At 41.8% G+C, this 18,400-nt stretch overlaps 1 protein-coding gene and 1 non-coding gene across 2 annotated transcripts; one reads left to right on the plus strand and one right to left on the minus strand.

Annotated features, from left to right (window-relative positions):
• The first annotated feature begins 930 nt into the window (after positions 1-930).
• On the plus strand, positions 931-15,551 carry klf3 (Kruppel like factor 3). The gene is made up of 6 exons (XM_022758590.1): positions 931-1,194; positions 10,001-10,061; positions 10,549-11,092; positions 11,795-11,942; positions 14,267-14,433; positions 14,546-15,551. The coding sequence occupies exons 2-6, from the start codon at positions 10,020-10,022 to the stop codon at positions 14,725-14,727; spliced, it is 1,083 nt and encodes a 360-aa protein (XP_022614311.1). The 5' UTR covers positions 931-1,194; positions 10,001-10,019; the 3' UTR covers positions 14,728-15,551.
• A 2,020-nt stretch (positions 15,552-17,571) lies between these two features.
• On the minus strand, positions 17,572-17,643 carry trnap-agg. Its single transcript has one exon. It is a non-coding gene; the product is annotated as a tRNA-Pro (tRNA).
• Positions 17,644-18,400: the final 757 nt, after the last annotated feature.

The following is an 18,400-nucleotide window of genomic DNA, read 5'->3' on the forward strand; positions in this document are numbered from 1 at the left end:
CACATGAAGACTCATCTTAGAGCTGTGGTATTTGCAGCTCTGCTGCTGTGTGTGTGTGTGTGTGTGTGTGTGTGTGCGTGCGTGCGTGTGTGTGTAATTAGTTGCTTTATTAATTGTTAATAAATAATTTATTAATGCTTTACAGATCAGTTATGAGCTATTGATAAGCTGCAGCTGCAGACTTGATGGATTATTGTAGAATCCTTTATCAATTATTTATTAACATTAATAGGAGGCTGGCTAAATTTTGCTGATGGTTTATTACATCGTTGGAAACCCATAAATTTATAAGTGGATATTGGTCCAGATGTGCTGCAGCCCGTTTCCAGAAGATAAGTGGTCAAACACTCCATAGGTGGGTTCTCACCAATGAATTTAAGAGCCACCTAAAAGGACAAGTGTCATGGTGGAGGAGGATCTGGCACAATCTGGCTACCCATAATTCTTTATTGATGATAGTCGATATCTGATCTATAAACCATTAGTGAATTATGTATAAACCAATAATAGAGCCAGAATAGCTCATAATCTCTCATAATAAATTGTACCTTATCAGAAAAAGGCAGACTACCTATTAAACACACAATAGGCTGGACCATACAGTTGTATTAGTTCCACACTGCTGCTGTTGTTAAGGATAATAACTGTAATGGCTTGAAAAGTTCCCGCTTTTTGTCTCCTCCAAACTTGAAATGAAAATTGCAACATACACACACACACACACACACACACACACACACACACACACACACACACACACACACACACACACACACACACTGGACCACCCCGCCCCGGTCCCGCCCAGCGGCCCGACCCCGTGGAGAACAGACAGTGGGTCATGTGACAGAAGCAGTTTCTAAACGACAAAAACGGAGAGACACACACAGACACACACAACGAACACACACACACACACAGAGAGAGAGAGAGAGAGAGAGAGAGAGAGACAGAGTGGGAGAGAGAGTTTCGTAACTCAGGGAAGTTTGGTGGAGCCATCGATCACCGGAGCGTCTTGTTTTCGCGGAGCCTGATGTCAGTGACACGGCGGAGGGCTGATCGTCGCCTGCGTCACTTTTTCACCGGAGCTGCCTGATTGAGTTTCTCACCGAGAGGGAGCTTTTGCCGTTCAGCAAGGCAGCTGTGAAACTACCGTCTCTCCCCCAGGAACAGACTGTATCCTCCATCTGAGAAGTAAGTCCGACACTGAGATCTGCCTCTAATGCTCCTGCGGGGACTTGACAGAGTGACCGGGCTGTTTCATAAGCTGACCCCGCCGGCACACTGTTCTTATTTCCTCTCGGATGTAGTGCGGTAAAGTCTGGAAGTGCTGCCTGCTCTTTTAAAAGTTTGATGTGTTGTTGTGAGTAGACATGTTGTGTTTGTGTGTTGTGCAAACTTTATTGTGGGACAGAGAAGAGGTCCATAAATTCTGACTTGTGGGTCTAGTTAAATGAGATCAAGCTGCTTGTGTTGTCAAAGTTGTTTTTATGACAAACCTCATATTTTTGTGTGTTTGCTGTGTCCGGGACTTTTTTCGCTTATTTCTAGGTGTGAAAATGAAGAAAATCTGCGCCTTTCCTAAATGTATTGATAATTAATGATATTAACACTGGCTGATAACTGATGTAACAATGAGACAGTGCTATTTTTTAACTTTATATAGGCTATAACATATTATTGTTTATTAGCTGAAATAAAAAAAGTGGTCACAAACGGGTTTACGAGGGAGAGAAAGAGGCTCTGTTATAGTGATCAGCCTGTAGAGCTGTAGCTTCTGTTTTTGACATTTAACACTGTGACCTCTTGACATTTCAATTTGGTTTAGAGGTAAATATTTATTAAAAGATAGAAGAAAGTAGGTAATTATGATATATGAAAGGTTAGGGCTTGAATAATATATTGGTACATTGTTCAATGTTTGGTCTATGAAATGTCAGAAAATAGTTTGAAATGCCTATTACATGTTGTGAGGGCCCAAGGTGTCTCATTTCATGTCTTATGTCCAAAATGTAAAGGTATTCAATTTAAAAATGATATAGATATAACTGATTAAAAATTATAATTATATAAATGTTACTTTAGAAACTGGAACAAGGGTGTGTTTGTCATTTTTGCTAGAATAAACAGCTGAAAGGATTCATTGATTATCAAAATTGTTGCTGGTTTTCAGTCATTGGACTCGTCAGCCAGTTAATTAACAGCTGTGGATTGGGTTTTGATCCTTGCCGTCAGTAAAGTCTGAATCAGCTGCGGAATCAAGCGGTGGTGAGAGAGTGAGAGACAACCCTCAGTGTTGCTTCATAGTGTCAGAGCTGAGTGCAGTGTGATACACTGAGAGGAGTATATTTGACAGGTGTGTGTGTGTGTGTGTGTGTGTGTGTGTGTGTGTGTGTGTGTGTGTGTGTGTGTGTGTGTGTGAGAGAGAGGGAAAGATTCAAACACTCAGTCACACCTGATTCTCTGCCTGTCCTCATTTCACTACATCCTTTACAATACACATCTCTTTCTCTGTATGTGTGTGTGTGTGTGTGTGTCTGTGTGTGTGTGTGTGTGTGTTTCTCTCTGTCTCTGTCTCTCCCTGTTTCCTGTGCTTTGTTTCAAGGCTGAGGCTTGCGTCACACATTCCACTTGGCATATGAAGCCCTTATCCTGTTTAGAGCCTGGAGTGAGAGAGAAAGAGGGAGAAAGAAGGGAGGAGAGAGGGATGTGGATGTGGGGGGTGGATGGGTGGAATGAGGGCGATCTCTCTCTCTTTCTCTCTCTCTTTCCCTCTCTCTGCCTCTCTGTCTTACTTTATGCTCTTCTCTCTATAAAAGTTTAAAAAAAAAATAAGAAAAAGATGTGCTGACCCCCTGTTTTTTATTATTTATTTCTTATTTATTCGTCTCTCATTAGGACAGGAGACACACACACGCCCCAAATAACCCACCCACCCCTACACCTCTTTTCCTGAATCAACATGCTGATGTTATCTGGTGGAACAAAATGCGCAAGAGTGTACACACACACACACACACACACTCTCACACACTCTCTCACACACACACACACACACACACACACACACACACACACACACACACACACACAGACTGCTCAAAGGGCATGTCCTAGAGAACATTAGGGCTAAACATTAAACTCCTGGATGCTGAAGCGTTGGTGATTCTCCATTAGAAGTTGAGGAAATAAGGACACTGTGGTCCACAGGCGGCCATAAACTTAAAAAGCTGAAACTCGTTACACAACTTCACATGCGTGCCAGCACATGCACGCACTCACACAGTCATGTAAAAGCACATACACACACACACACACACACACACACCCTTGTGCAGTGTGTCTGTTACCGCTCTCAAACCACTGGATTGGGCCACTGTGACTGTGTAGCTCTACCCCCCCTCCCCCTCCCCCCCATGTTTGAGGTCCATTGAAGTTTTGTCATATTTTGGTTGAAACCCACTTCGTTTTCTTCCCCGCTTCTGTCTCTGTCCTGTTCTTTCCACTTCCATTTTGACATAGTTTGGTCAGAGCGGCTGTTTTCTTTGCCCTTTCTCTGCTTCCACCCCCCACCCCTCCGTCTTCTCATTCTTCGGGTAGGGAGGTGCAGTGTGTTGGGGGGAGCTGGTGCTGGTGGGGTGGGGGGGGGGTCAGACAGGAAACCGCAGGCCCCCTGCAGCAGCACCCCCCATTTGGCTTCACTCTCCTCCTCCTCCTTCTCTTCTTTACACCCCCCGACCCATCACGCAGTGTGGAAATAATAACAGTCAGACTAAACTCTGAGGGCTTCCGCTTCTCTCTCTCTTTCTCTCTGGCTGCCTCTCTCTCATTCCCTCCGTCCTCAGTTGTCTGGAAAGCTTCAAAACTCTGCTCTCTTTGACAAGTTCGGCTTGAGGTGCATGTACGTGTGTGTGTGTTTCTTTGTCAGTGTTTGAGCCTTATGTCAACTCCAGTGTGTCTTAAAATGTGTGTATCCATGTGTGTGGATGTGTGTGTGATGATGGATCCTGTTTCCTCTCCCCCTTCTGATGGCCCCCTCTGGCTTCCCCCCGAGGTCTGCAGGCCTGCAGCCCCACAGTCTGCTGGAGAGGAGCAGAGAGGGACTACGTGCCTGTATATGTATGTGTGTGTGTGTTGGGGGGTGTAAAAAGGATGGGAGGCGTGGGCTAGGCAGCTCAGATGAGGGAATAGGAAGCCAAAATAAGAGGATAGGGGGCTTCAGCAGGGGCCTTAAAGTGAGAGGAGTCAAAGTCAGAGCATGTGAGGCATTATTAGGGGAGTCAGGAGTAGGAAGTGAGGTAAGGGGGTGAAATGAGCGAGTATGGAGGTACTCTTGGGGATGAGAGCTTGAAAGAAGGAGTAAATTCAAATGGGTTGAGGGCAACAGAAGGAGCGTGAAGCAATTAGAAACTACACTGGAAGTGAGCTCAGGAAAAGGAAAAGTTAGATGCTGGAATATTAGCTCGTCACCTTTATGAGTCATGTAATGGGATCTTAAATTAAGTAAGGATTGATTTTAATTAAGACTAGCCACATCATTCCCTGAGGGGTGTAAATAGGTAAGACGTGTACATAATGTACATGACGTTCTTCTCTGTAAGCTGTGTTGTGTGTAGTGTGGCTGTGTGAGTCAGGTGATTTGTGATCAACATGACAGTCATGGTGTAAGAGAGCAGAGGACCGACAGAAAGTGACACTGATGAGGTAAAAAAGGTGATAGAGAAAGAAAAGTAAAAGAGTCGAGAGCAGGGAACTCAAGGCTGTAAGTGTTAAGTGTGTGTGTGTGTGTCTGCATGTGTGTCTATTGTGGCGTGTTCTTGGACAAAGCTGTTGTCTGGAGGTTTCTGGTCTCTCTGGTGATCTCATCTTCTCCAGCCTGTTGCCATTAGAGTGTGTGTGTGTGTGTGTGTGTGTGTGCATCTCCGTTTGTGTCTGTGTATGTTTAAGCATGTGTGCGTGTCTGTAATAATTTAGTCCTTTAGTGATTTAGTGTGTGTATTCTGTTGAGCTAGCAGAAACTTGGTGTGCGGCTGTGAGTGTGTATAAGTACGTGTGTGTGTGTGTGTGTGTGTGTGTGTGGTTGAGTCGGTAGCCAGGGGCTCCAAGCCACAATATTTTCCCCTTCAGTCATGTTGTTTTATATCATTCATAGAGAGGGAGAGAAAAAGAGTGCGGTGTGGTGCGTGTGGTTCAGATAAATACAGTAGTAGAGACATGAATGATTGTTGAGGAGCGAGTGAAGAAGACGAGGTGTAGAAGAAGATCTGGAGTCCGGGGGGGGGGGGGGGGGGGGGGGGGGGGGTGGAGTGGATGGAGGAAGTGTTTGCTGAGTGGGTTGGGGTTGAGTACACAGTAGCTCTACTGACCTAGAAGGACAATATTTGCAGACCACACTTGACATGCACAAACACACGCCCACATGTAGTGCACAGGGAGAAAATACTCCTCAACAACCCAGGTAGGGCGACTTATTTACCAAATAGGTGCAGTGCACACTGGTTCCTTCACTGCACAGCATGCACTCAACTTCTGCTAATGCTCCGATGAAGCAGAGGTGCAACAGCTGTCTGATCTCTGTTTAACAGAAAGTGGTTGTTGTCCTCCAGGAGGTCAGTTTGACCTGATACAATATTCATTCAGTCAGAGGATCAGAGCCACTAGGGCTGCAACTAACAATTATTTTTAACATTTCAAAACTGAAGATCAATTCACTAATTTACCATCAATTTACCATCAATTCACCATCAATTCACCATCAATTTACCATCACATAAGCAGAAAATTGAGAAGCTTAAATTAGGTTATGTTTGATAGTTCTGCTTGAAAAATCAATTATTTGATTAATTTTCTGTTGAGCAACTAATCGATTAATACTTATTTCAGCGATGAATGCAACACAGATTCAGACACAAACCAACAAGCTCCAGCTGCAGATTGTCTTGTATCTCTCGAGGCCTTATGGTTTTTGGAGTTGTACTGGAGAAGATGCTGTGCGGCAAAATTAAATCTTATTTCCTGCAATTGTCTCAATTTTCTGCAACTCATTGTATTTATTCTTTTATGATCCACCCCGAGGGAAATTTGGACTTTTTCACAAAGATGGTCTCACCCGCTCACCATCCTGTTGTCACATGTTTGCCTGATAACTCTCTTCTGTTCATTTCCCTGTGTGCTAAACCCCAACCACCTGGCAAACACCTCCACATTGATTAAAAAAATAAAAATCAACATTGATAATTTGCTGCTGCTGCTGCTGCTGCTGCTCTGTGACCCAGATCTCTGTCACCATAGCCTAAATTGCCCTGTGTGAATGCAAACCAGTGACAAGCTCATTTATCCTGCTAAACTATAGGTAGCAGGCCAGTGAGGGGAGACGTGTGTGACAGGTGAACTCTGAGAGGAATGGCATGTTCCTACGAGTGCTTAGCTGTTTGTTACAGTTCTGAGATGAACTCACATAATCGAAGGCCTTAAAGTTAATTATTTCATTTTCTTCAGCATGTGAACCTATTGTATATTTGCATAATGCTCCTGAAGACAGGTATACACAGGTTACTCTAAACCTTCCTCCAGCTGAGCCCAGCCCTTCTGTGACAAAAATAATTTCCATTCAGAGTTTAGAGTTTGCCCTGAGTCACTCATGTCTGAGTCAGCAAATATATATCTGTGTTTCAGGGGAGTTTTTGTTGCTGTTGCTGTAGATGGACAGCACCTCATTAATCCCGCCTGTAAGTCACTTACAAAGTCCCAAAGTCACATGTCTTTGTTCACCAGCCTACAGATTTTCCAAAAGGGGAAATGTTTGGTCATCTCCAGATCAGTTCTACGCCTATGGCAACCGGCACTACCTAAGGAAATTAATATTAGCAGTGGTTCATGTGGCTGCCTACAGGCAAAGAAAGGTATTGCCAACAAGTGGCAGCAGTTTCAACAATTCAGAGGCCATTACTTTCCTCGCCTGTAGATGCCGTTCATCAGCTTGTCTACATTTACAGGCTAAAACTACTTTTTTTGCTGAAAGGTGGCACAAGTTGATAGTGTTAAATAATTTGTCCGTAACACCATTAGTGAACTGACAGAAAATGAATCACCATCAACTCTGGTGATTGGTTCATCATTTACGGAAAAAAAGGTCAAATGTTTGCTTTGTGAAGTCTTTTTATTATCTTTATATTGAGTTTCCCTATTTACACATAGCATTTATATGTACACATTTGATAAAATAACATTAATAATGATCAATAATAATCATTCATTATCTGTTTATACACCAGCCTTCACTTATGGATGTTCACAGGAAGAGTTATAGATATTACATTATAATGTGTTATAAACCATTATGTATGTGTACGTATATATTATATATACTGTATGTATATATGTATGTGTATATGTACAATATATGTACACACACATACTTTGTGTATACAAAGTGGGACTTAAAATTTTTATTTTGAACTGTGGGTTTGACAAAACAAGTTTCTGAAGACATTACCTTGCACTCAGGACATGTTTTACTGATTTCTGACATTCATATGACATGATGAATCAATAATAATGTTGAATGTTGTGTGGGCCTGTTTTGCCTCAATGACACTTTGTCTCCATGATTGCAAATATGAAAATATGATTAGTTGTGAGTCAGAAATGCATCTCTTGCAGAAGTCCCACCCTTTTATTACAAGTACTGTGCCTCCCTGCATTACTGTTTCAAAAGCTGAGGGGAAATTTTTAATAGAATCAGAGGATGGAGACAAGAGGGACTTTCACTATACCACTGATTACTCTGAATTTCTTGTTACTGTAGGGAAAAAACCCCAACTTACTGTTCACTGTTCACTTATAAATAGAGAAGCTGAGAAGTTTCTTCTTTTGTCCTTCTCCTGTTTCACGATCTGTTTGTGCTTCATACCCACTCATATTGTCACCTCTGTGTGTGGATCACAACCATAATAGAACAACTGCTTGACCTCCAGTTGAACTACATCACAATGCTAACCTGGATTAAAAAACACACCCTCAAAGACACACACACGCACACATACACAAACACACTCCCCACCTGCCTGCAGTCTCTTTGTTTCTTTGGAGCCAGGCGAAGGGTGAGGCTTTAGTCGTCATGTTCACACCCTTCCTGACCCAGCAAGCAGGCATCCTGCTCTCCCATTGGTCTGCTCCCCATCTGGAAGGTGTGTGTATGTGTGCACGTGTGTGTGTGTGTGTGTGTGTGTGTGTGTGTGTGTGTGTGTGTGTGTGTGTGTGTGTGTGTGTGTGTGTGTGTGTATATGTGTGTGTGTGTGACCTGATTAAAGTCCACAGTCTGGAGACAAGTTAGCCTTTAATTATTAACAAATGGGTAAACACACACACACACACGCACACACACACACACACACACACACACACACAGACTCCCTAAGGGTACATTCTTTGACACTTCATGTTGCTGTAATGCTCCAGTGATCCCACACACACACACACACACACACACACACACACACACACACACACAGACTCCCTTAAACACAATCATTTAGGCAAAAACAGAGTCATCTCAGCTGCACCTGGTTATTCAAAGCTAAGGTAACTGGAACTGGAACCTTTGAAACCTCACACACTTTTGATCCAAACACTTGACAGCCCTCAATAGCTGGTGTGTGCGTTTGTCTGTGTGTGTGTGTGTGTGTGTGTGTGTGTGTGTGTGTGTGTGTGTCTGTGGGTGTGAGAGAGGTTTCACTGTCTAGTCTTTGACACTGAATAGTTTCTAGCCCCATCACACCTGGAACTGGCTGTGTTCTCGTAAAATGTCATGTCGTAAATTTGTCTCTAGCATTGTTTGAAAGTGTCAGCCATTTTCACGACACACCCGCCGTTAAGTGGAGTTTGACAGACAACATTTGTTTGTTAGCATGACAGACAGATTGGCAGTGTGAAAGAGAAGGTCCTCTGGTGGAGATTGTGAAAGTACATAGGAGGAGAAGATGTGAAAAATCTGACAGAAATTTTTTTTTTATGGCTATTGTGTGACATGATTTACTGGAAGTGAGGTCGAGTGTGCTCAGACACACACACACACACACACACACCTCAGACACTTTCCAGTCACTTAACTACAGACCCTTGTTGAGCCTTTTCCCTCTACTTTAGGTGATTTACTTTTCATCCCTTCTCAAGGAGTGTGTGTGTACGTACATGAGTTGTTCAGAAGTTTTGCGGTTTATTTTGTTTTCGTCTGCCGTGGAAATAAACTCCTTTATATAAGTTACTGATGATATTTTTAGAAAAAGCACGGCAAGTGACCAGAGTTATGGACACTGGTGGAACGTAACGGAAGACATTTACTAAAGTAGGCTCCTGTACTTTCGTATAATTTTGAGGTATTTGTACTTTATTTGAGTATTTCCATTTTATGCTGTACTTGATATTTATATCACACTGGACGACAGAGGGAAATATTGTACTTTTTTTTTAATATGATAAAATTATGAAATACAACACCTTTATAAAGATTAAACCAGTGGCCCACAACCTTTTTGGCCTTTGACCCCTCACAAAAAGAGCAGTGTCCAGTTGAGGCCCCTAGTCAGACGACTTCATTTAAACTTGAGCCTTTTTTGAAGGCCACAGAGGTCAAACTCCAATATTTCACAAAAACGGTAAACGTTAGGGAAAAGTCTTAAAACTGAATCCAAATTTATCAAGCAAAAATATGTATTTTCTTTGCTCTGACATCATAAATCATCTCACAACCCCCTGGATTTAGCTTGTGACCCTTACAATAGAGTATTTCTTCAATGTTGTACTGGTATCGTTACTTAAGTAAAGGATCAGAGTATTTCTTCCAGAACTGGTTACGGACCATTACTGGTCTCTGCATTGAACCATACTGAAGAGGAAAGTAAATGAAGAGATTAAAGTGTGAGTTTAGCCTGTAAATGTGTTATTGTGTATTAACTGTGTGTATTGACGTCCCTGTGTGTGTATGTGTTTTATTTTGTAGGAGCTTGGCCTGTGCAGCCATGCTGATGTATGATTACCCTCTGAAGACAGACATGGAGACGGTAAGGCACGTGTGTGTTTGTGTAAATGTAGCTTTGGGTGCTTGTGTGTGTGTGTTGAGTGCTCCTATCATGCCCAGACATGTTTTTGATGCCATACAGTATCTCTGACCTCTACACACACATGCACCTCTTCACACACCTACACATACTCCTGCTACGTGTCTAGACAGAGTGGTTCCCACATTCCAGCTCTTCCTGGACAAACAGGCTTCTGTACAGTGGATATTTGCATACAATGGGTACACACACTGCCAGGCAGAAGGCTAATGAACACACACACAAATGTACTGTACTGTAAGACATAACAGTTATCTGCTCCCAAACAGAAATGGGTTTAAAAATTTTTTTGGCTGGCTGAAGGTGTTTGTGTGGCAGAAACATGTTTTCCCTGTTATTGAATGGAGAACGGAAATTTTTAACTCCCTGCTCTTTTGTCCTCCTTTGCTGCTTCCTTCTCCTGTATCCTCTCTTTCTCTCTCGCTCACAGTCATTCTACTCTTCGTTAGTGAAAACCCCGGAGCCATACAGAGTGATCTTCCCCCATCCCGCCCCCCTCTATCACACGCACATGCACACCTTCACCCAGTCCCACTCCCCCAGCAACCCCACACACACCCAGCTGGAGCCAGTGGACCTGTCACTCAGTAAGCGCTCCTCCTCCAGCTCCTCTTCCTCCTCCCCTCCATGCTCCTCCGCCTCCTCCCCGGCCTCCTCGCGGAGCTCCCCGCCCTCGCCTTACAGCATGGCGAGCCGCGCCTCCCCCCGCTGCTCCCCTCCACACTCCCAGCTGCGCTCCTCGCCCTCCCACGGTGTCCCGCCGCCCAATCCCTCACTTCCGTACCCAACCATGGTGGCTCCTCTCATCAGCTCGGGCTCCGGGGTCATCCAGGGGTCAGGGGTCATGGTGTCTCCAGTCATGGTTCCTTTGTCCGTCCTCTACTCCTCGCCTCTCCACCTGCACCAGCCAATAATGGTGAGCCCACCTGTTGCCTGTGACGACGACCATCATCGAAGCAGAGAGCACAAAACAGGTGAGACCTCATTTATTGTTTTACTCAGTTCAATTTCTACTTCTATTAATTCATTTTAGGTTCATTTGATTTGAGCTTTAACATGAGACAATATATATGTTGGTAAATTATTATACATGAAACAAACAACAATCATTAAGTTACAAAAAATCTTACAAAAATCTGACAAAATAACAAAAAAAACATTAAAATTTACCCAACATATGTCAGACTTTCTTCTTCAATGTACACATACCTTTTACTGAAAATGAAGAAGTGCCTCTCGTTCCTCTATTCTTAGAATAACATTTTAGGCTGATTCTCGTTTCTTAGGGAAGCCATGTTTTTTTGGTTCTTTTTTCTGCGGTCAGCAGAAGGTCATTTAAAGATTTTCAGATATCACCATCCCCGCAATCTGTCATAGAGACAGATACAATTTGAGAATTTCTTTTTAATTAAATAAAAGGAAAAATTATATAGTAGTTATATATATATTTCATTCTGGATTAAAGCAGTGGTCTGACCAACATTGCCATCCTTAAAGCCACACCGCTAGCATGACTAGTTTAAAGATATTGTTGATAAATCCAAATTTAAAACAAAAACCTTAAAATTCTGACCTGTTGCCTGGAAGATTATTAAGTTATTAACAGAATATTAATGTGAGTAAATCTTGACCATACTGACCAGCTCATATCTGCTGATTGTTTTACATCTACCCAGTTCATTCCACGAAGCCCATGGAGCTGCGAGGCGACACCCATGATTTGCACAAGCCAATCAAAACAGAGCCTTGCCCTGAGTTCACTCATGACCCCCTCAGCAGCCATGAGATGAAATCATCCGTCATCAGGATACCACACGAATATGAGTGAGTAACAAACCAATAGACTCATACAGATTTTGAAAGAAGCACCAAAAGTGTCACAAGTTTTAGTGTCTGCTGCAGCGCTTCCCCTTTAACTTTATATGGAAGTGGTGGTCAGAGGGTTTTTTTAAGGCAGGTGCAGTCCCAAGACGAGGGCTGGGTATCATATTAGATTTTTCGATACCAGGATTTAGGTCCTGATATCAAAGCAGTCCTTGATTTGTTACCATAGTGCAATGGTTCTCAAACTGTGGGGCGGACAAGGCTAACGGGCAAGGAAAAAAATGGTAAGCACTTGTAAAATTAATTGAATCTAATTCATGAAGGAACGCTAACCAATAAAGAGTGCTGAACACAATGTATTAAGGCAGCAAAACATTATACACTGCACAAGTTGGACAGATTCTTGACCAGAAAGAAAAGACTCTTGATGAGTGTCCCCAAAAAAGTAGTTTAAATGAAGTCATCTGAACCTCACACATTAGTCCAGTCCAAAACATGATAGAACTTATCTTGCACTCAGGTTTACTGTCATTGTTGCTGGGGATCTGTGTGAATTGTGTCTAAAACTTGGGCAAAGTTTAACTTTTCATGCTACAGTAATTCTTGTGAATAGTTCCCCGGGAAAATGTGCAAAGTCCCAGTCTCTCTGTTTCCTCTTTTGTTTCCTGCAGTGGGAATGTGGGTTAGCAGAAGTTCACGTTAAAATAAGCTCAGAGATGAGTTTCTAATTTACAGAGATAAAACAGTACCAGTAACACAAAAACAACAACAACAACGCGGACACACTGACTCTACTGTATGGTGGGGTGTGTCAGATTCGCTCATTCCTCTGTGGCGCCTTTTATTCTCTTATTTCCCGTCTTGTTTGCACGTCTCGTTGCAGAGTTCATATCAGCCATCTCATTCCTGTCACCTCCTCCATTCCTCTTCACATCTCTCCTTTCTTTCTCCTCCTTCCTTCGCTCGACGCTTCCTGTGTTTTTTAGCGCTCATTGTCCGGCATCTCCCATTCCTGGTTGCCCTCCCCTCCGCTCTGCTCCTCCCTTCCTGTTACTCCTCTCCTTCCCGCTTCCTCCTCCTCCTCACCTCCTTCATCTTTTGCAAAGTAACGGCTTTTCCTAAAAGAATTGAAAGCAGGTCAGACGTAGACGTAAGAGTCAGGGAATGTGCCAGTTGTGCCAATGCCAGTTAGTTCTTGCTTGTGTTGTACTGTAGTTGTAAAGGTGGTTGCCTATCACCGTGCCAACTGTGAAATAATTAGACCCTTAAGAAAGTGGGCGTGTCTTTATCTGTCATCACCTCTGAAAACACACTTGCATATGAACAATGTAAATATGCTGTATGTATACGGTAAAGAGGTCAAGTTTTCTCAGTGTGTATAATAATGATGGGTTGGCTGTTGTGTGTGTTTCTATATGTGTGTGTGTGTGTGCCTGCATGTGTGCTTGCGTGTGTGTGTGTGTGTGTGTGTGTGTGCTTGTGTGTGTGTCTGTGTTCTTTAGCAGGGGATTTTCTGCACATTCCTTTTACACAGAACTGATCTGTGAGGGATTCATATTTCAACACTCGACACCTGCTCTCAACTGCCACTTACGCACTGCTTGCGTGTGTGACACACACACACACACACACATACACACACACACACACACACACTTTAATGATGGCTCTTTAAGTGCAGAAAGACAACTCTTTCTTGTTTCCTTTTTTGACTGTAAAACACTCCTCTATTCCTTCTCTCCTATTCTTTTGTATCATATTCGGTTATTGATTGGTGAATTTATGTTATACTTTTGTACAGATTTGCTTTATTGACCACACACCCACACACATACACACACACACACCCACACACACCTACACACACCCACACACACCCACGCACACACACACTCACACATCTGCTTGGGCTCATTGAAGTTGGGTGTGTGACCGGAAATATTGCAAAGTTGTCTCTACTATTTCCCAGTTTTTTCAGCTTGCTTTTCTGACTTTCAGCTGTGCATCAACTTTCACATTAAATGAAATTCCAGTGAATGAATTGTTAAATGACAACCACAAAAATGCGAGGTGACAGGACAAAAGTAAGGCGTGGTGGACTGGAAAAGGCGAGCGGCGTTTTTCAACTTCCTGACTGGTAGAAGTTGTTATTGCATTGGAGAGAAGCTGCCGCCAAATTAAACTTGCATTTAGATTTCAACATCATGAAGGAGGCAGCTGCTACAGCGCTCTCTCCTGGTCAAATCAGACAAAGACAGGTGAAGTGGTGAATAGCAGTTAACTCGAGCATCTTTTTTTTCTCTCTCTCTCTCTCTGTGTCTTAGGGGCAACAACCCATCAGTAATAGTTCATTCGGGCACAAAGCATCCTCTCCCTGCTGACTCTCCTGATTCACTGAAAAAGCGACGAATTCACCGCTGCGACTTCACCGGCTGCAACAAAGTGTACACCAAGAGCTCTCACCTCAAAGCACACCGCAGGACACACACTGGTGAGAGGCTTCACACACAAGCTTTATTTTTACTCAACTGTGTTAACATCTTAATCCTCTTTTATACACCTTATTAATAATCATCCTCTTAATTTTTCCTCTCTGTGCGCAGGTGAGAAACCCTACAAGTGCATGTGGGAAGGCTGCACGTGGAAGTTCGCCCGTTCAGACGAGCTTACGAGACACTTCCGCAAGCACACAGGAGTCAAACCGTTCCAGTGTCCCGACTGTGAACGCAGCTTCTCCCGCTCTGACCACCTGGCTTTGCACAAGAAACGCCACCTCCTGGTGTGAAACAGTGCCGGGGGCAACTTGAAAGGAACTCGGCGCTGGTTTTCTACGTCGGACTGTACCACTTTGACTTGAGGTTTTTTGTTTTTAAAGAGCTGGGCTTAAACATTGGACTCCAACAGGGAGTGGGGAAATGTTCCTCAGGGTGCAAGTTTTCACCTCATTAGCCTGAATAATGAGCTGGTGTTATCCATCAGATTTATCATCAGCTCTCTTTGACATTGTAATAGAATTGTAGGTGTTGTACCAGACCTCTGATCAACTACGGAAAGTCCAGACCCTTTTTTTAAGAAGAGGCTGCAACATCTCAGCTGGCCTGAGAACAGCGTCCTCTTGTGGCCACAGAACCAAACTGCATTGACACCCGCTGTTGAAGCCACACAGCATGCTCAAGCTTCTTTTTGCATTTTTTCTGCATGCATTCAAGTAAGAATTGTGGACCTACACACACACACACACACACACACACACAAACACACACACACACACACACACACACACACACACACACACACACGTGTCACTTGCTAGCTAGGCCAATATAATGTGAAACTCTCCAGAATGTATCATATCACATCTACTGTGCATTGTGTCATACTTCAGCTTTCTTTCATCAGCGCAGCTACCTGTGACATAACGCTAATGCTAACTCCTCCTTCATGGACCGACCACAAAAAAAAAACACCACACACCTCATCTGCCTCTACCAGCTTACATCATGAAGGTAGCTAGAGGTAGCTAATGCTCGCATTCCCTTGTACATACATGCAAATGTTTAACAGCACACACAGCAGAATACATGCACTTAATAAAAGCAGCTCAGCCTCTGTCTTGTGTGCTTTTGGTATTTGGGTTGAAAAAAACGGGGACTGTGGGTCTCATTCATTGTCAGAGTGAAGTCTTTTTTATGTTTTCATTCAGAAATGTGAAAGTTGCTGCACAGGGGCATTATTGTGTTAGTGAGGAAACGACACCACTCGGTTGGTTTAGGGGTAGGAGCAATGAATTGTGTTTTACCAATGTTTTATATCACAGTTTATGTATCTATAAACTATTGTTTGGTTTGTGATGTGACAACGTGGTAGCCTTTTTTCATTGTATTACGATTTTATATGGGGAAAATACAAAGTGCAAAGCAGGGAAATTTGCTCAATAATTTTTGTTTTTCAGGAGCAGATGAGTTTTATTCCAGTATACCTTACAGGATATCTTAAATAGGATATTTTGAAAGAAAATGACATTTAATTCCAAAGTGTTGAATATTGCAATAGACCATTATGATTCCAATCAAAGGTTGTAAGATAGCAAATTATTTTCTACAACACCCTCGTCTTTTTAAATGCCATCACCACTTTAGAGAGCATGACTTTTTTTTATAGCTTCTGGAGAACAAATAGTTTTGTGTATAGCGGCGTCTTTGTACATCTTTAATGTGCACTTTATATACAAATATACAACCATATATATAAAACATTCCCAAAGCCAAACATTTTTAAATCAGTTTGCTCTATTCACAGATCTGCTGGTCAGTTTGACAGTTTGATCTTTCTAATTATGTAATACATGAGGAAGGTGTGACCCTTTCTTTCAGTCACATGCACACAAACAAACACACATACATACCGAATGTAGCGGCTCAACTGATCTGCATTTGCTCCTGGATACTCTTTGCAGTTTTTGCTTGTATATGTTTTTGTATCTCTGCAAATATAAGTTTCATATATAAATATATATATATATCTATATAGATATATATAATTGATTGTTAGAATGAAAGGGCAATTAAAGGTTTTTATTAAGCATGATTTTGATACTCTCATAATAATGGATATTATACATTTCTATACTGTTGTGTCTATAATAAACCCTATCTCTTTTTAATCTAAATGTTGGCTATTCAAAGGGAACATGTTAAACTGTGAATATGTAACTGTACAGGTTTATCTGCAATTTTGCATTTATTTTAAAACAGAATATTCATACCACTTAATAAACTTATTGGCAATATTTGCAGAATGGAGTGCTGTGTCTTCAATTGTGTGTGTGGTTGTTCTGAAGCGGTTATCGAATTTGTTAGTAATGAAATGTAACTAAGTAAATTTATTTAAGTACTTATACTTCACAGAAGTACTTGTGCTTTACTTGAGTGTTTCTATTTTATGCTACTTCTACTTCATTTCAGAAGGAAATATTGTATGTTTTATTCCACCACATTTATTTTACAGCAATAGAACTAGTAGTAGCAGTAGAATAGGAATTTAAATACATCATAATCTTGTAAAGGATAACATTTTTTTTAAATTAAAGTACAAACAGTACAAGTTTATATTTGACAATATTTAAGTTATGCTTGATATTCAACGCATAATTACGCACAATTACAACAATATACATAAATACAAAGGATCAATTGCACAATGAGTATTCTTACTTTTGATACATATTGTCAATTTTGCCGCTATTTTACATGCGTAAATTTGTTGGTGATGTTGATGTGGAACTCATATCTCTAGCCTAATGGAGTATTTTTATACTGTGGTTGGCTGTTGCTACTTTTTTACTTTACTCTTAATACTCCCTCCACCACTCCTACACAACGCACACAAACACAGTTAGAATAATGATCTTCCCCGTTATAAATTTGAGTAATAAAGTACAGCGAACAGCCTTTTGAAAGACCCCACTTCCCACTTCGTCACTATGTATTTCGGCAGATGATTTGTTATGAGAAACTATAGTTAGATGTGGCCTTCGTGTGTTTTGTGTAGGCGCCATGTACGTGGCTGCCTCAATTATTTGGTTTATTTCATCGGTACCCCACCTATATGTGTCACAGGAAGAAAAAGTGGGCTCGTCCGGGATTTGAACCCGGGACCTCTCGCACCCTAAGCGAGAATCATACCCCTAGACCAACGAGCCGCCGTATTGGTTTCTTCTAAAAATTGCAAATTAGAATATCACAAAATCCATGAAATATTGTGTTTTTTCGCTGTTTTTCTACAGTTATATACTATATACTCCTGTTGTCGAGCCTTTTGACTCGACGTGCCGCGACTCTGAACTAGATTTACTGTATTTCTTAGTCAGACATCAGTGTCCAGGCGAAGCGAGATGACTCACTCTTGCTCACTTCCCGTTTCCCCGTAATCCTTCGAGAGGCTGGACAGCGTGAACACGGTCAGACACACTTGAATTTAACGATTTTTTATGGCAAGTGCCAACGTGATTTGGCCATAGACGTTAACGAAGTATCTAGTAGTTGTATTGTGATTATCGTTCTCCTAATCTAACGAACTTGTACTTACAATAAGCATTTAAAAAAGGCCATGAGGGTGAAACTGAAGGGAAAGCATCTGCTCACGATATTATTTACTCAATTACTGCACGAAAGTACAATTCTGAGGTACTTGTACTTTATTAGAGTATTTTGCATTTTATACTACTTTATACTTTTACTACATTTCAATTCAAAGGCAAATTTTGAAGTTTTTCTACGACTTTAGTTACTTTACAGATTCAGGTTATAAATGCAAAATATTAATCAATGAATCGATAAGGTACATACAAAATAATACAATATAGATATTTAATTTCCATATGTACATGACACAAAACAGACAGACATAAAAATAAACTGCGTGTATTTGTACCCTTACAACATAATATTCCTAAATGA

Source organism: Seriola dumerili, unplaced genomic scaffold, assembly GCF_002260705.1.
Source record: "Seriola dumerili isolate Sdu_G_001 unplaced genomic scaffold, Sdu_1.0 BDQW01000301.1, whole genome shotgun sequence".
Classification (NCBI taxonomy): Eukaryota; Metazoa; Chordata; class Actinopteri; order Carangiformes; family Carangidae; genus Seriola; species Seriola dumerili.